Genomic DNA, 23,477 nt, shown 5'->3' with positions numbered 1-23,477 from the left:
GCAGAGTAGAACTGCCCCGTACGGTTTCCAAGGAGCGTCTGGTAAATTCCAACTGCCGACATTTTGGTTAGCAGCTGTAGCTCTTAACCACTACACCACCAGGGTTTCCTGAACAAATAAAGAGAGTAGCTAATATGAGCAATCTCATTAGATTGAAGTTGTCCGGGGTTTCAATTTACTTGGATCCACAGTCAACATCCATAGAAGCAGCTGTGAAGGAATCAAAAGACCCATTGCACTGGGCAAATCTGCTGCAAAGGACCTCTTTAAAGTCTTGAAAAGCAACGACGTCACCTTGAAGACTAAGATGTGCCTGACCCAAGCCACGGTGTTTTCTATCGCATCGTATGCATGTGAAAATTGGACAATGAATAAGGAAGACCAAAGAATTGACACCTTTGAGTTGTGATGTTGGCGAAGAATATTGAATATATTATGGGCTGCCAAAAGAACAAACAAATCTGTCTTGGAAGAAGTACAACCACAACGCACCTTAGAAGCAAGGATGGCAAGACTACTCTCACATACTTTGGACATGTTGTCAGTAGGGATCCATCCCTGGAGAAGGACATAATACTTGGTAAAGTAGAGGGTCAGAGGAAAAGGGGAAGACCCTCAGCGAGATGGATTGACACAGTGGCTGCAACAATGGGCTCAAGCATAACAAAGATTGTAAGGACAGCGTAGGACTGGGCAGTGTTTCGTTCTGTGGTACATAGGGTTGCTATGAGTCGGAACCGACTTGACAGCACCTAACAACAACAGTTAACTAAAAAGTACCTGCACATTTTCTATTGAAATTCAACACCAAATATATATATATTTCAAATAATTCAATGTTCCTTTTAATAAACTGTCAAACATTCTTTCATTTGAGTCAAATGCATTATCATATTTAATTCCGAGAAAAACACATTACCCATTGTTCTGTAGTTGATTCTGACTTTTAGCTACTCCACAGACCCTACAGAGTAGACCTGTCCTGCAGGGTTTCCAAGGAGCAGCTGGTGAATTACAACTGCAATTTTTTTTCATTGACAGCCAAGCTCTTAACCACTGTACCACCAGCACTCCAGTTATGAGAAATGCCATGTGAAAGGTGAATTGTTATTTTCATCATCTTTGTGAATTTATGAGGAGGAACATGAGGTTCACAGAGGTAAAGAAATGTGTTCAATGTATCCCAGCTGTGAATGGCAGAAAAGGGATTTAAATTTAAGCTGCCTGATTCCATAAAGATGACTAATAACAGCCAGTGTTTATCAACTCATCTCTGGTAAACAGTGTCCTGAGCATTTTCTAGGCATTATCTTATCATATCATTACAACAGTTCTACAAGTAGATACAATTTTACTCATTTTATATGTGAAAAACACCAAGGCTTAGAACAGCAAATAACATTGACCAAGATCACAGAATATGTAAGTGGACAAAGAGCCATATTCTTAATTAGTATGTTTCTAAAAGTAAATATCTCCTTTACATAAATACATTTATGCACATATTTATATAAATATATTTTTATATGTTAATATTAGTAATTATATGTATAGCATAAGAGGTACTGTACTATATTTTCACAGAAAGTGTATTCTTATCTAAACAGATATGGCTCAAGATTTAGAATTCTTAAGTTAGAATTCTGGCTCTGCCACTTAATAAATGTCCGAAGCTGACTTTGAAGAAATTCTGGTTTGTTTTCTGTAGTGATCTTTTCCTGAATTCACTGCCTATGTGCCAAAAACAACTGTTCACTTGGTACTACAATGAGATTTAAAGCGTTGGTGTGAGGCCATTACGCCTCTGAAGGACTGGACTCCTGGGACTTGATTGGGGAAAGTACTGCCTGAGAGGATGCACACAGGTCATCTGAAACCAGATGGTACCTGTGACCAGAAAGCACAGAGCTCTGTCCTCAGGGATATGGGAGTCCCCAGGTACAGAGACATCCCACTGTTCAGATGCTTTTGCCAAGAATCTAGAGCTCTGAAATAACTCTTTGGCCCTGACTATTGAAAATTTGGTCACATAGAGGTTTCCATCTGTGGCATCCAGTTCCCGACAAATTATTTCTTGATGCTGGGCAGAGGTAGGTGAGTCAGCTCCTGGCCATGCTGGAAGAGGGCTCATGTGGCAGTAACTAAAGAGATTCTTTGAATTGTGGTGCTCCAGTGACTCAGCCAGAGTCTCTGTTAGATAGGGCCATCTTCAAGGGAAGTAGCAATAGAGAAAGGAGCCCTGCTGGCACAACAGTTAACCACTCAGCTGCTTTTCAAAAGTTGACAATTCAAACCCACCCAGCAAGTGGCTCCATGGGAGAAAGACTTTGGCAATCTGCTCCCATAAAGATTACAACCTAGAAAACCATATGGGGAAGTTCCACTCTGTCACAGGGGGACATTGTGAGTTGACAATCAGTTCGACAGCACAAAACAATGACTAGACTAGGAAGAGAGAGAGACAGAAGGTGGGCTGAGAAGAACCTGGATTCATATCAACACAGCAGGCACTAACACAAAAGTACGTGGCAAAGCACACACAGTGATAAACAAACAAACCGGTGTCAATAAACACAGGAACACAGAGAGACACAAGCACCCGAAGGAGGAGCACTGTATGCAAACATGAGGGAACTATCAATGCTAATGCTCTTCAGCTAGAACAAATGAAGCCTTTCCTTCTATATTCTCATCTCAGAAAGGAAACTTTTACTCTGAGTAATCAGTCACTTAGTGGGAGAAGGTTGTAGCATATCTGAAATGAGGCACAAAAGAGGTTGGGAGATGGAGGCCTTGGAGCCTGGTTATGAAGTAGAGAAAAATATATATATACGTATATATTTTTTTCTTTAGTGTTTTAGTATTGAAGTAGTGAGAATATATTTCCTAGTGTTTTAGTACAGCTGTATAAACTGTGATTAATCTCTAGTCTTTGAAACATACTTAGTTGCTCTGAAATCTGTCTCACGATTGTTCCTTTAAAGAAAAATAAAAGTAATCCATTTTTTTGTTGTTGATTAAACTATGTTCCTCTTCCAAGAGGCAAAACACACAGGACCGACGTAGCTGAACAAAACTCAGATCCACCTGGTGAATGAAACCAGGATGGCATGAAGATCCTTGCAAGATTCCAAGATGGTGTGAAAAGACTTGAAGGGCTTCAATAATAGATCACTTTATCATGTCCACCTCAAACGAGAAACAACATTCCTGGAAATCTCTAAACGCTGACCTTCTCCCTGTAGAACCCTCCAGTTAGCCCTTTAGTGTTAGACAGAATTTGGGAGGAACTTAACCTTTCTCTGTCTTGGACACCGGTGTTCAGTAAAGCCCTCTTGCTGCTTGCCTCCTCCTGTCTCAGTATTGGCTTTGCAGCACGTGGCTTGAACCCACAATTCGCGGTAACAGGTAAAGATATAATTACATTCTGCTGCAAAGAATGGAAATCAGTCCCTGGGAGAAGCTCATCAGAGCTTACCAAGGACATTAAGTATATGAAAGGAGAGAGAGATTGAGGAAGGGGCAAAGAGAGCCTCTGAAAATTACGGCGAAGATATACTTAGATAACATACATGGAAGTCTTTGTTAAACAGAAAAAGCTATTGTACACCTAAGAGGCAAGGATGACAGCCAAGTAATGGGAGCAGCGTTTGAAGCACAGACAATGAGTTTTGCCGATGGTAACCTTGTGACCCGGAGCATTTGGAATCTACATTTTCAGAATACCAAAGGGCCTTCTATAAAGTTTCCCTACAAAGTATTAAGAAAAAAAAAAAAAAGAATTATGACAGTAGAGACATAGTTTGGAGGCAAGAAAGAAAATACTAGCATTATTATAATCTGAGATTCATTACTTAGAACAACTGAATCTCTGCTGTACTGTATATGTATAGCACTAGTCAAGCACACTGTAAGTATTTGTTAAATGAACTCAACAATTAATAACTGAAAATTCCTACAATGGAACAGATCAGAGCAGAGGTTGGTTGTAAATAGTGGTAAGTAAACCCAAGTCATTAAGAGCAATTGTAAGACTGTGTCACAGTCTATAAAATCCCAAAAAACATGCAGACTAATTTATTTTGCAAGAACGATGCAACAAACCCAAACAGGTGAAATAAGGTTCACCTTCCTGCCCACCCTACATGTTACCCTAGGAATCAATGGAGTACTTTTTCAAATGACGTCCCTGTCTCCCGACATATAACCCCTTTATATCTCTCCCTTAGTCCCCCACATAGCTCCCTGCCCTCTCCTCTTAAGGTATAAGTCGGTGCTTCTCAATCATGCTTTATTAATGGGACTGCACCGATCCCTCAGGCATTTTCAAAATGAAAAATATCAAGGGCCATCGGTAAAGACAGATGAATTAGAGAAACCAGTTAAAAGATTATAGATGCCTTAACTAATGCAGCAATTGTGAAAGAAAATTGGATTAGGCAGCTATTTCTGAGAACTAACCCTATTAAACGATCTTAAAATTTACCTGCTCCAATTCATGAGACTGTCACTATCACCATGGTCCAAGATAACAACATCTTTAACCTGGACTTCTGTGACAACCTCCTGACTCATTTGCCTAAAAAGGCTCTAAAAAAAAAAAAAAACTAGTGCAAAGGCTCTAGCTGCTTTTAATGTGTTCTCGATGGCACAGTCAGACGCTATTTTTGAAATGTAAATTGGATTTTGTTAAACCACTGCTACAAATCCTACAGCTTCTTTTCATTGCTTCTAGGATAAAGATAAAGTTTCTTAAAGTTAACCTCTAGAGCCTGCATGATCTTTCCTTAAACCGCTCTTTCATCTCACCTACCCTGTGCCTTCCAAGCCCTACTCATGCTGATTTTTCACTTCCTCGTATGTACCATGCCATCTCTCATCACTCGGCCTGTGCATATCCTGTTCTTGCTAACTACAATACTTTTCTCTGCTCTGCTTATTAATGGATTCTCATCCTTCAGTTATCAATTCCATCAGCACTTCCTCAGGAAATCATCCCCCATTAACCCTGATTTGGTTACATAAGCTCTTACTGTATAGTACGTCTTCTTTGTAACCCAGTTGTTCCTTACCACCTATTTGGGTGATTATTTGGTTAATGTTGGTCTCCCTAACTAGACTATATGATCCATGAGAGCAGATCTTGGGCTTAATTTTTATCACCCAGTAGCTTGAACACTGTCAGTTGGCACCTAGAGGTTATCTAGTAATATTTGTTTGTTGTGTAAATGAAGAATCGACAATAATTAATGATGAGCATTTGGATCTGAAGTTCGAGGGATATGGAGGAAAATATTGAGGATGTTTCCAAGGTTTCTTTTCTGGGATAATGTATATAACACTATTAACTGGGATTGGGGAAAGCGGAGAAGAATGGCGTCAGAGTAGAGATAATGAACTTGGTACAGAGCTTATTAAATGAGATGTGCCTTGATTATAACTGATGAAGATATTCTGTAAGCAGCTGGAAATAGAGAGAGAGAGTCCAGGGAAAAAGTATACTAGGAAAATACTGTCAAAATCAACAGAAGAAAAAAAAAAGCAGCACTTGAAGTCATGAAAATGAATGGAATCACCCTTAGGAAGGTAGGACAATTTGATAATAATAGGTCAGGTTAACAATGTTGCTCATTTGAAGTATATTAGTGAAAATAAGAATAGGTAGAAGAACAGATAAAACTAGACACAAATTTCAAAACAGAACCAGAAGGGCTTAATAGCTGATTATAAAGGAAGGCATAAGTTAGAATTAATAAAAAAAAAATTAATGTTTTAAATCTTTGTAGCTGGAAAGAAGTTACACATTATTAGTAGAGAAATGAAATCACTGCATGAAAAATAATAAGAGTTTAAATGCAGTAAGCGACAGGTAAGATGAAAAGGGATGGTCTGGGGAAATATTTCTCTTTCTGCTCATCATGAGTAATAGTAATAATAATGATTACATTTATTTAGAGACATGCAGGGCAGAGAAGGCACATCACATGTCAATAAATTTTAATTCTCAGGACAGCTCCACATAATCAGCATTATGAGCCCAGTTTTACATATTAATAAGACAATGCTACTTAAAAGCCGTAGCCATTGAGTCAGACGGACACAGTTTTGAATTTCTTGGGGATGTCACTTAACCGCTGTAAGCCGGATATGACTTCTCCGTAAACGGGGGCAATAGAAACCAGTCGCTGTCAAGTCAGTTCTAACTCATGGCAAGAACTGTGCTCTGGAGTTTTCAGGGTAGAAGCTTTTGGAAGCAGATTGCCCCGACTTTCTTCCAATGCACCTCTGGACGTGTTTGAATCTCCAACCTTTAGGTTAGTAATCAAGCGCTCAGCTGTTTGTGCCACCCAGGGACCAAATGGGGACAATGTTGTTGTCGTGTATCGTTGAGTAGACTCCAAGTCGTAGCGACCTTATAGGACAGAGTAAAACTTCTCCATGGGGTTTCCTAGGCTGTAATCTTATGGCAGCAGATCACCAGGTCTCTTTTCCCACGGAGCTGCTAGCTGTGTTCTAACAGCTAACCTTCACTTAGCAGCTGAACACTTAGCCATTGTGCCACCAGAGCTCCATAGTAGGGCCAACAGTAGTGCCAATTTTAGGCTTGTTATTAACTTTAATAAAATAATGCTTGCAAAACACTGAGCAAATGCCTGCAACATAATGTTAGGTGGACTTTTTTCCCCCTAACACAACCTGAATTCTTTTTTATTAGAGAGTGAAATTAAAAGAATCTCTGGCAGATTGAAAGTTAGGTCAGGGGAAGACGAGAATAAAAAGGTAAATCTAATCAAAGTTCGTTAGTGGGTGACTTTCAAAGGATCGGAATCCATCAGAGAAAAAGATTTGACTAATGCAATTTAGGGAGTGAAAGAGTCATGAATTATCTTCCTTTTCTACAGCAGGATCACGACATTTTTGAAACAATTCCACGGTATATTATTACAGAAAATTGGAGAAAGCAAAGAGTTCAAATGGCACATGCCAGTATACCTCCTAAACAGCTCTTGGAGCCTCTGCTAGAGTCAAGGCAAGAGATTTTTTTTTTTTTTTTAATTGTTGCCACCACATCAGATCTCATTGCACTCAAGGCAACACATAGGTGTGCCCTAGACACTGTGCTTCCCAGATCCCCCAAGCTCAATACTATACGTGTTTTACCCATGCCCAAAGTCTACCCAAGAACACATCAGCAATGACAAAGTTTCTCCCACTCTCATTTGCACACACCCAAGTGCTGTACAGATCCAGTCTTGTTACAGATAACACTCATGGCACAGGATCAGTTACAACTCAGAATCAGCCGCAAGGCACACAAGAGAGGTTCAACTCTTTCAGTTCAACAAGTCTCCTGCCAACTTAAACATATTCTCAACCATCACTACATCAGCGAAACTGACTACAGCATCAATAAACACAAACTATACAACGTTTCCATGTTAAGGCATGCTCTGACTTTGCTATTACTCTAACTTTAAAAAAGACAGAGATATTAACAGTGCCACTGTTGAGGTGGCATGATAGGATCGTCCGTATTTATAATTCAACAAGAAAAAGGCAGAAAAGACGTTCACAAATCATAGATCACAATAGGTTCTTAAAATAGCTGGGAACATCCAATGCTAATCTTTTCTAGAAAGGGAATGTAGTATAGTGAATGATGGTACATTGTCGTTCTAGAAGGAGCACTGTATTGCTGGAATTATGTAAAAGTCTCCTAGTATGCGTGAGTTTATTAATTTCATTCCTCAGCTCAGATCCAAACACCAGCTGTCTGATCCTTCACCTTCATCACAACCCCTCCCACATAGCATCTTCCTAACTTCTCAGGTCTGCTTTTCAAAAATGCATTGTGTTCCTCAACCATCAGACTGGCTGTGTCACCTCCACCTCAATCCTAGTTCAGCGATATAGTGATATTTTACACACACACACACACTTCATCTTGTTTCTTCTTTACATCCTGATTAACAGATAGCCTGAGACATATCTCCAACATACTTTTTGGGAAACAGGAGCATCCTGTAACCAGAATGTCTATAGTCGTATTTTGCAAGAATGTTTCCTGAAGTGAGTAAAGTAGTTCAAGGAGAAATCTAGAGAAGGAAATATCTTTAGGAAAAGCAACTCTGGCTCTATTTCCAAAAGGTGGCTCTTTGGACTAGTTGAAGTTAATTCAACAAATTTTTTGTTAATTTAATGTCATGTGCAGGTTTGCCTTTAAGGATTGAAGGGAAGAGAAACACAGGAAGTGCATGACTGTTGCTATTTAGAAATTTTCTGCACAGTTATATATATAGGTGAGGCAAAGATTTCAAAGTCCAAGTGTCTCTTTAACTGTGCCTCATATTCCCTCTCCAGGTCTCTTCTGTTGTATTATGGAATTAAAGAATGGATTTTATGTTTCTCCAAGAATTAGGCAATGTGTTATGAAAGAGGTTGGGGTCTGTTCCTGGAAGCAAGATAACTACTGCAAGAAATGTGGCAATAACCAATTCCCTTCAATATGCTTCATCACAACAATACACAGTTCCACCCCTCTTCCTTCCTTCTGATGGGAATTCCAGGACTTGAAGATGCACATATCTGGATTGGCTTCCCCTTCTTCACAGTGTATCTGACAGCCCTCCTGGGGAACATCACTATCCTGTTTGTGATCCAGACTGAAAGCAGCCTCCACCAGCCCATGTTTTACTTTCTGGCCATGCTGGCTGGCATTGATCTGGGTCTATCCACAGCCACCATCCCCAAGATGCTGGGCATTTTCTGGTTCAATCTCAGGGAGATTGTATTTGGTGCCTGCATCACACAGACGTACACCATCCATGTATGCACTGGCCTGGAGTCTGTGGTGCTGACAGTCATGGCCATAGACCGCTATGTTGCCATCTGCAACCCCCTAAGATATAGCATGATCCTCACCAACAAGGTGATAGCAATTCTGGGCATAGTCATCATTGTCAGGACTTTGGTCTTTGCGACTCCATTCATATTCTTCATCTTGAGGTTGCCTTTCTGTGGTGTCCGGATTATCCCCCATACCTATTGTGAACACAAGGGCTTAGTAAAGTTAGCTTGTGCCAGTATTAAGGTCAATGTTATCTATGGTTTGATTGCTTTCTCAGTGGGATACATTGACCTTTCTGTGATTGGATTTTCCTATGTCCAAATCCTCAGAGCAATCTTCCATCTCCCATCCTGGGATGCCCGGCTTAAGGCACTCAGTACCTGTGGCTCCCATGTCTGTGTCATATTGGCCTTCTATCTGCCAGCTCTCTTCTCCTTCATGACACATCGCTTTGGATACAACATCCCTCATTACATCCACATCCTTCTGGCCAATTTGTATGTGGTTGTTCCCCCTGCCCTTAATCCTCTTATCTATGGGGTCAGGACAAAACAGATAAGAGAGCGTGTATTAAGGATGGTTAACCCTAAAAGCCAGTGATGTTTATGTAAGAGATCTCCCACAATAATTCAGTAAGACAATAATGAGATCAAACAGAAGTAAATGCTGAAAACTGTTTCACTAGACACATTGTCATGTCCACATAAGCCAATCACTTCAAATTTTCCCCCAGGAAAAAGGATAGATCTACTCCTTGACCTGTACCCATTATGCACCTGGAAAAAGTAACCCAGAGCAGTAAACTCAGACATATCCTATTAAATCTATTAGGATTAAATAAAATAAAAATAAATTGTCATTGCCTCAAGTACAAAAGGACAAGGTAATTATTAGGGGAAGAAAGCTAGACTGACATAACTTTGAAGAAAGTTTTAAGGCAACTGTGGAGTAGCATTTTCAGGCAACTGTGGAGTAGCATTTTCAGGAAACTCAAGGGAATATGTGTGAGCCAGGGATAGTGTATCTACTGTTCCTTATCAAAACTCCAAGTTAGAGAAAAGCAGTTTTAAACATTTATGAACTGAGGGAACATATTTATGAGCTCTTCTTTTTAGGTCATCTTGGGTGAGATCCGTGTCTGTGAAGCACCAAACTTGGTAATGATGTCAAAATTTTAGGTCTACTGAAAGCAGGAGATTTGCACTTAGTCACCATTTTGGTTTCTAGCTGAATATTTTCCTCAGCGAAAACTTTAATGCTCACTAAGTATTATGAAGGAGAATCAGATATTCAACAATTTCATTCAGATCATAGATAGACAAGCAGAAGCCACATCAGCATTAAATGGAGTGTGTCTTTAGGACAAAGAAAATACCCTCTCAAATGGCTGCCTTTAAATAGAAATGCAGATGGGTCTCCTTGTTTGAACAAACTGTCACCGAGCTCCAGTATCTAGCACTCAGATGTGCAAGAATGGTATACTAGCACACTTAAAGACCGATTTCTCAGCATACTTTCAATAAATTAGTTTACAGAAACAAATGTGGAAAGCTAGTTTGTCAATCTACTCATTAACTATTAAAAACCCAACTGCTGAGGAGACGATACAGTCACAACAGTATCTCTCCCTTGTGTCAAGTTGTGTCAGAGTCCGCAATACAATCAGATGATTGTTTAGCTAACCTGGATCTCTGAACAATGGAAAGGGTTTTTATTATTTGAGGGTTTAATTGCATGAAAGTAGGAGAACCCAGAAAAGCTGAGTCCTTGTGTCAGTGTACTTTCTCACTACCAATTCCAGGTATGAGCTGATATATTATCTGCTGTTCTCTTTTCTGTGTGATTTGAGTGTGTGTTATTTGTAGCTAGTTTTTATCAAATTTCAGTCAAGTTCAATTTTACCTGAGGGTTGTGACATCCCTTTTAGGTGTCTTTGAATATCTCTGTGTTTAGCATGGCAATCATTGAATTAATTAACTCTCAGATGGCAGGCTTATTTACACTTCTCAAACATTGTGATTGACAACAGCTTGTATAAGAGATTCCTTAAAGTTAATTTTGGGTTCCGTTCATGCTAAGAGTGAGGAAATAAGAGCAAATGCCACTGTTTATGGACAGAAAATAAACACTGCAAAAACAAAGTGAAATGAACAAATTTGTCTCAATCACTAATGTTCACCTAAATAGTTCAAATCTTAGTGAAATTAAATTTTACTTCAGCACACAAAACAATTAGGTCTTCTGAAATAAATTCATTTTAGAGGTATGAATGCTAATGAGATATAAACTCCCACTTCTGACGTAGAAATCTTGGGGGAGCTGAGGTAGTAAGAAACAAGTGCCCATCCACAGTGGCAGGAGAGCACGAAAAGGATTATAAGAAGATTGACATTGTTGCGTATTGTGTCCTGTTTGCTTACATGACACTTTGGGACTCAGTTTGATTTCTCGGATTTTCCATTTGCCAAGCACCTGAACTGCTGAGGATGAGGTACTTGGGCATAGTCTAAGAGGAGACATCACCATCTTCCCCACCGCAATGACATCCATCCCAGAGAGAATACGCAGACATGAGATTAAGGGAGGGATTTGGGGAATATGAGTGGAAAGGTGGTTGCTATCATTATGTCTTCTTTGTACTGTGTAGGCCCGATAAAGTCAGTCTCCTTTTTAGGAGATAATGTTGAGTGCTTATTCAGATCTCAGCCTATAGTTGCAGCTTAGAGCGGAAAGTAATATATCTTTTGTTTGGCAAAATAATGCCTTCTGAAATTGATCTACCCTAATTCCATAGACAATGTCCAACCTGCTTCACTATTTTATTTGAACTACTTAATATTTTAAAATAGAATTTAATACAGTTGGACAAGTAGGAGCATGAATATATAATCTACCACTCCCCAAAGACATTTGATTTGTCATCTCTGAAATAGTCTGTTTTCTCCATTTCTTGCTTCATTAGTTAGCTAAGAGCCTTTGGGAACACAAAGAGGTTCATCCACTTTTGTGATATCTGTTCCAATGCAGCTCTCCAAATATTTGAACATGGAAAAGAGCAAAATTTAATACTGTCTTACACACAATAAGGATTCTTTGGTTTCTGTAGTCAAGTTGTTGTTGTTGTTCTTGTGAAGTGCCATTGAGTTGCTTCCGACTCATAGCAACCCTATGCACAACAGAAATAAACACTGCACCATCCTTACAATCCTTGTTATCCTTGAGCTCATTGCTGCAGCCACTGTGTCAATCCACCTCGTTGAGGGTCTTCCTCTTTTCCACTGACCTTGTCCTTTGCCAAGCGTGATGTCCTTCTCCAGGGACTGACCCCTCCTGACAACATGTCCAAAGTATGTAAGGCCCAGTCTCACCATACTTGCTTTAAAGAGCGTTCTGGTTGTACTTCTTCCAAGACAGATTTGTTCTTTCTTTTGGCAGTCCATGGTACATTGAATACTCTATGCGAACACCACAATTCAAAGGCCTCAATTCTTCTTCGGTCTTCCTTATTCATTGCTCAGCTTTCACATGTATATTTGCACCCAATGTTACAGCTGTTGTGTCAATCTATCTCACAGAAGGATAATTCAAAAAAGGTTGCAGCAGTGCCTCCACAGAGAACTGCCAGAAATTCAAGCTTGATTCAGAAGAGGACATGAAATGAGGGGTGTCATTGCCGATGTCAGATGGATCTTGGCTGAAAGCAGAGAATACCAGAAAGATGTTTACCTGTGTTTTGTTGACTATGAAAAGGCATTCATCTGTGTGGATCATAGCAAATTACAGATAACTTTGCAAAGAATGAGTATTCCAGAACACTTAATTGCGCTCACGTGGAACCTGAACATAGACCAAGATACAGCTGCAAATACAAGGGGATACTGCATGGTTTAAAATCAGGAAAGGTGTGTGTCGGTGTTGTATTCTTTCACCATACTTACTCAATCTGTGTGCTGAGCAAATAATCAGAGAAACTAGATTATATGAAGAAGATTACAGCATCAAGACTGGAGGAAGAATCGTTAACAATCTTCAATACACAGATGACACAAGTTTGCTTGCTGAAAGTGAAGAAGACTTGAAGCACTTACTGATGAAAGTCAAAGACTACAGCCTTTAGTATGGATTACATCTTAACATAAAGAAAACAAAAATCCTCACAACTGGACCAGTAGGCAACATCATGATAAATGGAGAAAAGATTGACATTGTCAAGGATTTCATTTTACTTGGGTCCACAATCAGTGCCCATGGAAGCAGTCAAGAACTCAGATAATGGAGAAGCAGGGAAAAAATCCTGAGAGTCTCACTACTTTTACTCCTGCAATTATTGTGAAGGAGTACTCATGCTGAGATGGCCCAGTCTCAGCATGCTCCTGGATGGAGAAGAGCCGTCCCTGAGAGTTTCCTAGACCCAAGATATTTTCATAATTTAACAATAATATACCAGGAGGCAGAGCCAACATTTTGCTATAGACAGAAGCACCACACCATTCCTTTATAGCAAAGACTCTAAAAACTAAATAAAACAGTTACAGTCATCAATCCTGGAGCCCTAAGTTGCAAATGAGGGAATAAAGAATTCAACCAAGCACTGAATGGAATAGAAGGCTGACAGAGAATGAGAAAAGCTGCAAAGTGGATGTCCCCTGCCAGCTGGCAAGCATGGACACACCATCTTGGATCTCTCAGCCACCAAGAGCTGAGGATAGGGGGTAGGGGAAGGCAACTTCACGGAGCTCTCAGCATGAGACGGAGCACCCGTTAACCAGGGGTACATGCCTTTTCACCCCCCACACTGCTACTGTCTGCACTGCCTCTGCCACTTTCTGGCTGTTTGCCACTTGGATTCACCTTGCCCCCACCAGCAGTTTAATTCAGTGCCATTTCGTTATTGTTTGCTTATTTTTGTTTTGTCTTTCTCTCTCTCAACTAGCTGGTGCTGTGTTCCATTTCTGTAGCATTTTGACTGGCTGTGCTGGGCCACTTGGCTGAGCAGCCCTTTCCCCATATGTGCAGCCATGTTGGTGGGCTCTCACTGGAAGTTTATATATATATATATAATTTTTTTCTTTCTCATTTTCTTGTCTCTCTCTACCTTCCTTCCATTTTTTCCTCCTGACCACTTGGCTGCATGTGCCACCCACTGCTTTTTGACAGGCTGTGACCACCCTTCAGCCAGGGAGCTACTGGAATATGGCTTCCCCAGTCCAGGCCACTATGTTCCCTTGAGGCCTTTTCTAAATTATTTTTTCTTTTCTTTTTTGTTTTTGGATTCTGCTCTCTCTTCTTTCCCACATGCACTTAAGTCCAGACATCACATACTGCACCAGAAGTTAGTGCACCCCTGAGTGGCACAACATTGTGAAAATATCAATTCTACCTAAAGCAATATACAAATAAAACACATCCCAATCCAAATACCAATGACATTCTTTAAAGAGATGGAAAAACTAATCATTAGCGGAAGGAAAGGAAAAAGGCTTCAGATAAGTAAAGCACTACTGAAGAAAAATAGAGTAGGAGGACTTGCACTACCTCACCATAGAACCTTCTATACAGCCACTGTAGTCAAAACAGCCAGGGATTGATGCAATGACAGACACATTGACCAATGAAACAGAGTTGAGAACCCAGATGTAACCCATCCACCTATGGTCACCTGATCTGCCATAAGTGCCCAAGGCCCATTAAGTGGAGAAAACACAGTCTTTTTAAACAAATGGTCCTGGCAAAACCAGACGTCCATCTGCAAAAAAATGAAACAGGACCCATACTTCACACCATGCGCAAAAACTAACTCAAAATGGATCAGAGACCTAAATATAAAATCAAAACCAATAAAGATCAGAGGAGAAAAAATAGGATCAATGTTACAGGCCCTAATACATGGTATAAATAGAATACAAATCATAACTAGCAATACAAAACACCAGAAGTTAAGCTTGATATCCTGGATCTTCTAAAAATTAAACACTTATTCTCATCAAATGACTTCACCAAAAGAGTAAAAACAGAACCTACAGATTGGGAAAAAAAAAATTTGGCTATGATAATCCCACAAAAGCCTAATACCTAAAATACATACAAAAATCCAACACTTCTACAAGAAAAAGACAAATAATCCAATTAAAAAATGGACAAAGGATATGAACAGACACTTCACCAAAGAAAACATTCAGGAGACTAATAGACACACGAGGAAATGCTTGAGATCGGTAGCCATTAGAAAGATACAAATCAAAACCACAACGAGATACCATCTCACCCTGACGTTACTGGCAAGAACCAAAATAACAGAAAACGACAAAAGCTGGAGAGGCTTTGGAGAGACTGAAACTCTTATGCATAGCTGGCAGTACAACCGTTTTGGAAAATGATACAGGGCTTCCTTGAAAACCTAGAAATAGAAATACCATATGAGCCAGCAATCCCAATCCTAGGAATATGTTGTTAGTTGACAGGTGCCCTTGAGTCTGCACAACAGAACGAAACACTGCCCACAATCGTTGTTATACTTGAGCCCACTGGTTCAGCCACTGTGTCAATCCATCTTGTTGAGGGCCTTCCCCTTTTTCACACACCCACTTCTTTAGTAAGCATGATGTCCTTCTCCAAAGCCTGATCTGTCCTAATAACCTGTCCAAAGTGTGTGAGATGTAATCTCACCATCCTGGCTTCTAAGGAACATTCTGGCTATACTTCTTCCAAGACAGACTTGTTTGTTCCTTTGTTATACTCAATATTCTTCACCAACACCATCATTCAAAGGCATCAGTTCTTCAGTTTTCCTTAATCATTTGCCAGTCTTTGAATGCATTTGAGGTGACTGAGAACACCATGGCTTGGGTCAGGTGCACCTTAGTCTTTAAGGTGTCATCTTTGCTTTTTAACACTTTAAGAGGTATTCTGTGCAGATTTGCCCAATGCAATGCATCATTTGATTTCTTGACTGCTGCTTCTGTGGGTGTTGATTATAGATCCAAGTAAAATGCAATCCTTGATAACTTTAGTCTTTTCTCCGTTTATCATGATTTTGCTTATTGGTCCAGTTGTGAGGATTTTTTTTTTCTTTATGTTGAGGTGCAATCCATACTGAAGGCTGTGGTCTTCGACCTTTTTCAGTAAGTGCTTCGAGTCCTCTTCACTTTCAGCAAGAAAGGTTGTGTCACCTACATAATGCAAGCTGTTAATGAACCTTCCTCCAAACCTCATGCCCTGTTCTTCTTCATATAGTCCTGCTTCATGGATAATTTGCTCATCATAGAGATTGAATAAGTATGGTGAAAGGATACAACCCTGACACACACCTTCCCTGATTTTAAACCATGCAGTATCCCCTTTTTCTGACTGAATGACTGCCCCTTGATGTATGCACCTGTTCCTCATGAGCACAATTAAGTGTTCTGGATTCCCAATTCTTCACAATGTTATTCATTATTTGTTATGATCCACACAGTTGAATGCCTTTGCATAGTCAATTAACACAGATAAACATCTTTCTGGTATTCTCTGCTTTCAGCAAGGATCCATCTGACATCGGCAATGATATTCTTTGTTTCACGTCCTCTTCTGAATCTGGCTTGAATTTCTTGCAATTCCTTGTCTATGTACTACTGGGGTCACTTTTGAATGATCTTTAGCAAAATTTTACTTTTGTGTGATATTAATGATAGTGTTGGATAATTTCCAAATTCGGTTGGTTCACCATCTTTGGAATAGGCATAAATATAGATCTCTTCCAGTCAGTTGGCCAGGTAGCTGTCTTTCAAATTTCTTAGCATAGATGAGTGAGGCCTTCCAGTGCTGCATCCATTTGTTGAAACATCTCAATTGGTATTCTGTCAATTCCTGGAGCCTTGTTTTTCAACAAGGGCTTCAGTGCGGCTTGGACCTCTTCCTTCACCAACATCTGTTCCTGGTCTTATGCTACCTCCTGAAATGACTGAATATCAACCAATTATTTTTGTATAGTGTATTCCTCCCATCTTCTTTTGATGCTTCCTGTGTCATTTAATATTTTCCCCATAGAATTCTTCAATATTACAACTTGAGGCTTGAATTTTTTCTTCAGTTCTTTAGCTTGAGAATACTGAGTATGTTCTTTCCTTTTGGTATTTGATCTCCGGGACTTTGAAAGTGTATATCCTAGAGAAATAAGTGCAGCCAGAATGCTCATTAGAATCAAGTATGGCGAGACTTCATCTCAGTACTTTGGACGTTTTATCAGGAGGGACTAGTCTCTGGAGAAGGACACCATGCTTAGTAAAGTAGAGGGTCAGCAAAAAAGAGGAAGACCTTCAAAGAGATGAATTGACACAATGGCTATACCTATGGACTCAAACACAGCAAGGATTGTGAGGATGGTGCAAAAATGGGCAGTGTTTTGTTTTGTTGTACATAAGGTGGTCTTGAGTTAGAACCAACACTTTGGCACGTAACCACAACAGTTTATGGCAGATCCATTCAAAATAGCTAGAAAGCTTGAATATAATGTAAAAAATAATCGTTTTGATGCATCCCAAAGTTGCTGAAGCACCAAAGACTTGAAAGGCAATATTATACCACATAGGGATACTTAACGTATTGAATCGTTACCAGATGGCATTGTTGATTTGAAACTTCAACACAGTAGTTAGAATCGAAGTTTTGCCTGAGTGCATGGCTGCTATAAGAGGATGAAGAAACTGGAAACCAACAGAGTTTCAATCTTATATGTCAAGATACTGTTGAAATTAGGAAAGCAGTAAATATGACTGTTTTTCCTTTCTTCCAATTTATTTCTCTTTTACTTTTGTACCTGTGTGGCACACGAGAGTAAAACAATAAGCAAAAACCCTCTGAAAATCAGCTGCTAGTTCTCAGCAGTCTGGAAGTACTAAAGGGACAAGCATTAGCGTTATGGATGTGCCATGAAGGAATCCTAATGATCACACCTGGGTTTTAGTTGAAAGTTCTATAATACTAAACATTAGCCATGGGAAGAGATCGGAGGGAAACAAATTCTTTCAAAACTGAAACCAAGATTTGAGTTTTCATCAATCCAAGTTCCACAAAAAAAAAAAAAAAGGTGATCAATTCCCACTTCATCTGAATAGCAGAGGGAAGTGTAAAACTGTAATACCTCTATGTAGGAAGAATTCTAAAATTTGAATAAACAAAGTCAGATGTTCAACTGAAAGTAACCACACATGCCAGCACATAGGCAAAGGTGACTCATGTCAACTTGTTGACACAGCATTCAGCCTTAGTGGTTAAGAATTCAAACAGCTATCCAAAATGTCAGCCGTTCAAATCCACCAGCCACTCCTGGGAAGCCCTATGGGGTAGTTCCACTCTATCCTAAAGGGTTGCTATGAGTTGAAATCAACTCGAAGGCAGCTACTTTGTTTATATATATGTATACACACACATACTCAAAAGAAATAAGTACATATTACCAATAATAGAGTACACATATTTAGGGAATACAATTTGTGAGTTTGGGATATACACATTCTCATGGATTGAATTGTGACCCCCAAAATGTGTGTCAACTTCAAGAGTCCATGATTCCCAGTATTGCATGACTATTCACCATTTTGGTATCTGATGTGATTTCCCTAAGCATTGTAAATCCTACCTCTGTGATGGTAATGAAGTGGAATTAGCAACAGTTACGTTAATGACACAGGACTCAATCTATAAGATTAGTTTGCACCTTAAGTCAATCCCTTTTGAGATACAGAAAAGACAAACAAGCAGAGAGACATGGGGACCTCATACCACCAAGAAAGTAGAGGCAGGAGCACATGTCCTTTGGGGTCCCTGCGATGAGAAGTTCCTAGAGCAGGGGAAGATTGCTGACAAGGACCTTCCTCCAGGAATCACAGAGAGAGAAACCCTTCCCCTGGAGCCTGCCCCCTAGTTTGAATTTCCAGCCTCCTAACTGTGAGAGAATAAATTTCTCTTCCTTAAAGCCACCCACTTGTGCTATTTCTGTTACAGCAGTACTAGATAACCAAGACAACTCTGAAACTGTTACCATAATCAGGATAATGAACATTTCTACCCCACAAAAAGTTCCTTAATGACTTTTTGTAACCCCTCCCTCCCTCAACCCTGACCAAAGGCAACCACTGGTCTTCTTTCTGACTTTGGAGGTTGATTTGCCTTTTTATAGAATTTTGGAAGTCACAGAGTATAAATTGTTTCGAGTCTTTTTACTTAGCACAATTATCTTAAGATTCCTCCCTTTGTGTATATCAATAGATTGTTTTATTTTATGGCTGAATGTTATGAAATTGTATGTATATACCACAATTTTTTTTTTTTTTTTTAGCTGTTCACCTTCTGGTAAACATTCAGGTTATTTCTAGTTTGGGCCTATTACGCATAAACCTTCTGTGAATACCCATGTACAAGTCTTTGTATGAAAAGGGTTTTTCATTTCTTTTGGGTAAATACTTAGAACTGCATTGGTTGGGTCGTAGGATAAATGTATATTTAAATTTTTAAGAAACTGCCAAACCATTCCCCAAAATCTTTGTGTCATTTTGCCTTTCTACTAGTTTTTTTTTTTTTTACTAGCAATGTTTGAGAGTACAGTTTCTCCACATCTTTGTAACACTTAATATGGCTAATCTTGTTAGCTTAACCAATTTTAAAGAGCATGTATTTCTATCTAATTGTGGTTTCAGTTTGCGTTTCCCTGATGGCTAGTGATATCAAACACATTTTCACAAGTTTATTGGCCATTTGTCTTTCTTTGTGAAGTATCCATTTAAATCTTTTTTTTTTTTATTGTACTTTAGATGAAGGTTTACAGAGAAAACTAGCTTTTCATTAAATAATTAATACACATATCGTTTTGTGACATTCGTTGCTAATCCCTCAACACATCAACACTCTCCCCTTGTCAAATTTAGATTATCCATTAACAGCTTTCCTGTCCCCTTCTGCCTTCTCGCCCTTGCCCTTGGGCTCGTGTGCCCATTTAGTCTCATTTTGTTGTTTATAGGCCTGCCTAATCTTTGACTGAAGGATGAATGTCAGGAGTGATTTCATTAAAAAAAAAATGGTGTCTGGGGGCCATACTCTTGGGATTTCTCCTGTCTCTGTCAGACCAGTAAGTCTGGTCTTTTTTTTTTTTTTTTTGAGTTAGAATTTTATTCTACATTTTCTCCAGCTCTGTCCAGGACCGTCGATTGTGATCCCTGTCAGAGCAGTCAGTGGTGCCAGTGAAGCCGTCAACTAACAGGTTCTTGCCAAGCAGGCTGGCAAACTGAAGTCCGCCAGATGCAGGGTTGGAAGAGGAGAAAGGTTTATTCACAGTTTGCAAACTGGGAGACAGGCAGGGTCTTGTGACCTAAGGCTGCCAGCTCCCTGAACCAGGACAAATTTGCTCCTTTTATAGGGAGTGAACTACATATGCATGAACAGTGAGGAGAGGATCTTTAGTCTTATGATGCACACATAGTCTGCATAATTTTAGCCCTAAAAAGAATGGCTACAGCTTGCTACTACCACCCGAGGAAGGTCATATAGTGGATAAATTCAGAGTCAGTATGGATGCACCTCAGCCTTCTGCCAGGAGAAGAGAAGAAACCCGAGGATTTGACCAATCATGGCAAAAGGCTGTAACAAAAGTTTTAACAAAAACGTAGCAAGAGTAGATTTTCTGAAAACAACTATTATGGCATGGTTCATAACCCTTTCATGACTGCCTGCTTCAGTAGCTGGGCATCATCTAGCTGTGCTGGACCCAGTCTGGTAGAAGCTGTGGTAGTTGTGATCCATTAGTCCTTTGGATTAATCTTTCCTTGGTGTCTTTGATTTTCTTCATTCTTCCTTGCTCTGGGTGGGGTGATGCCTGTGAAGTATCTTAGATGGCCACTCACAAGTTTGTAAGACCCCAGATGCTACTCACCAAAGCAGAATATAGAGCATTTTCTTTATAAATTGTTATGCCAATTGAGCTAGATGTTACCTGAGACCATGGCCCCCACAGCCCTCAGCCCAGTAATTCAGTCCCACAGGGAGTTTGGATGTATCTATGAAGCTTCCATGACTTTGTCTTCATCAAGTTTTGCTGGCTTCCGCAGTACTGTGTACCATCTTACCCTTCACCAAAGTTACCACTTATCTATTATCTGTTCAGTGTTTTTCCATCTTCACCTCTTCCCTCCCTTGTAACCATCAAAGGTTGTTTCTATTTGTGTGTAAATCCTTTCATGAATTTTTATAGTAGTGGAGTCCATACAGTCTCCTTTTGTGATTGACTTTTTTCACTCAGCATAATGCCCTCCAGATACATCCAAGATCTGAGATGCTTTGCAGATTCATCATTGTTCTTTATCGTTGCATAGTATTCCATTGTAAGTATGCAGCATAGTTTGTTTATCCATTTATCTGCTGATGGGCATCTAGGTTGTTTCCATTTTTTGCTATTGTGCATAATGCTGCAATGAGCATGGATGTGCATATGTCTATTTGTGTGACGGCTTTTATTTCTCTAGGATATATTTCTAGGAGTAGAACTGCTGGATCATATGGTATTTCTAACTCTTTAAGGAAGCACCATATCATTTTCCAAAATGGTTGTACCATTTGCATTCCCACCAGCAGAGCATAAAAGTTCTGATCTCCTGGCAGCCTCTCCAACATTTGCTATTTCCTGGGGTTTTGTTTTGTTTTTGTGCATGTGTGTGTGTGCCAGTAATGCCAGGGCGAGACGGTATCTCATTGTGGTTTTGACTTGCATTTCTGTAATGGCTAGTGATCAAGAGAATTTCCTCATGTGTCTGTTGGCTGCTTGAATGTCTTCTTTGGTGAAGTCTCTGTTCATATTCTTGTCCCATTTTTTAATCGGATTATTTGTCTTTTTGTTGTAGAGGTGTTGGACCTTCCTGTAGATTTTAGAGATTAGGCCTTTGTCATAGCCAAAAATTGTTTCCCAGTCTGTAGTTTCTCTTTTTACTCTTTTGGTGAAGTCTTTTGATGAGCATAAGTGTTTAATTTTTAAAAGGTCCCAGTTATCTAGCTTATCTTCTGGAGTTTGTGTGTTATTAGTTATGGTTTGTATCCTGTTAGTGTCGTATATTAGGGCCTCTAGCATTGATCATATTTTTTCTTCCATGATCTTTAGAGTTTTTGACTTTATATCTAGGTCTTTGATCCATTTTGAATTAGTTTTTGTGTATGGTGAGAGGTACGGGTCCTGTTTCTTTTTTATTTTTTTTGCAAATGGACATCCAGTTTTGACAGAACCATTTGTTAAAAAGACTGTCTTTTCTCCACTTGATGGGCTTTAGGCACTTGTGGAAGATCAGGTGACTATAGGTGGGTGGATTTATACCTGAGTTCTCAATTCTGTTCCACTGGACAATGTATCCATCATTGTATCAGTACCAGGCTATTTTGATTACCACAGCTGTATAGTAGGTTTCGAGGTCAAGTAGTGTAAGTCCTCCTCCTTTATCCTTCTTCAGTAGTGCTTTACTTGTGTGAGGTCTCTTCCCTTTCCATATAAAGTTAATGATTAGTTTTTCCATCTCTTTAAAGAATATTGTTGGTATTTGGATTGGGAATGTGCTGTATCTGTAGATAGATCACTTTTGGTATAATTGAAATTTTCACAATGTTGACTCTACCTATCCATGAGCATGGTATGTTTTTTTCCATTAATGTAGATTTAGTCTCTTGCAGTAGTGTCTTGTAGTTTTCTTTGTAAGGGGGTTTTACATCCCTGGTAAGTTTTATTCCTAAGTATTTTATTTTGGGGGAGCAATTATAAATGGTATTGTTTTCTTGATTTCCTTTTTGTTATTCTCTTTTTTGGTGTATAGGAATCCAGTTGATGCCAATGGGCAGGAAGGGGGAGGTTGTGATGTGTGGAGCTAAGTGTGTGTAGGAAAGAAGAGAAAGAGGAGAGAGAGACAGGGGCTAAATAAAAAGAAATTTCTTAGGAATCCTGCAGTTGAAGTGGCACAGACTTGGGGAAGTCATGTCCTGGTGGCTTTCTAGCTGGGTGGTGAGGCACAGCCAGTCAAGAAGGGACAGGTATGGCACACACAGCTCAGTGAGGTGAGAAAGGAAAGGAAGGAAGGGAGAGGGAGATAAGAAACTATACTAAGAAAAGATAGAAAGACACACACAACCAGGTGGTCAGGAAGAAGGATTGGAAGGAATGTAGAGAGACAAGAAGCTAAGAAAAAAAAAAAAAAAAAAAAAAAGATGCCAGGTGGTTGGGTGGAAGGAAATGAAAGAAGATAGAAAGAGACAAGAAACTGAGGGGAAAAAAAAAGAAGAGAAAAAATGCCCCAAGGGAGCCCACCAGAAATGGGTTCCTAGCTGAGTGGCACTGCACAGCTGGTCAAGAAGGAGTGCAGACATCACACAGCACCAAGTGTTTGGGGGAAGGGTAAGGAAAGAAGGTAGAAAGAGACAAGAAACCAAGTAAAGAAAAGAAGAGAAAAGAAAAAAAAAAGCCCCAAGGGAGTCAACAAGTGTGGTGGCACAGACCAGAGAAGTGGCTTCCCAGCCCTGAGGTACTGCACATCCTGTCTAGAAGAAGCAGAGATGGCACATGGTGCCAGGTATTCAGGAGACAGGAAAAGAAGGAAAGTAGAGAGAGACGAGAAATGAAGAAAAA

General features: G+C 39.7%; 1 protein-coding gene across 1 annotated transcript; it reads left to right on the top strand.

The window, feature by feature from the left end:
• Positions 1-8,506: 8,506 nt before the first annotated feature.
• LOC126080049 (olfactory receptor 52E5-like) lies at positions 8,507-17,417 on the top strand. The gene is made up of 2 exons (XM_049891368.1): positions 8,507-9,427; positions 17,373-17,417. The coding sequence occupies exons 1-2, from the start codon at positions 8,507-8,509 to the stop codon at positions 17,415-17,417; spliced, it is 966 nt and encodes a 321-aa protein (XP_049747325.1).
• Positions 17,418-23,477: the final 6,060 nt, after the last annotated feature.

Source organism: Elephas maximus, chromosome 7, assembly GCF_024166365.1.
Source record: "Elephas maximus indicus isolate mEleMax1 chromosome 7, mEleMax1 primary haplotype, whole genome shotgun sequence".
Classification (NCBI taxonomy): domain Eukaryota; kingdom Metazoa; phylum Chordata; class Mammalia; order Proboscidea; family Elephantidae; genus Elephas; species Elephas maximus.
Note: the sequence above shows the minus strand (reverse complement) of the source record. Positions and strands in the feature narration are given on the sequence as shown.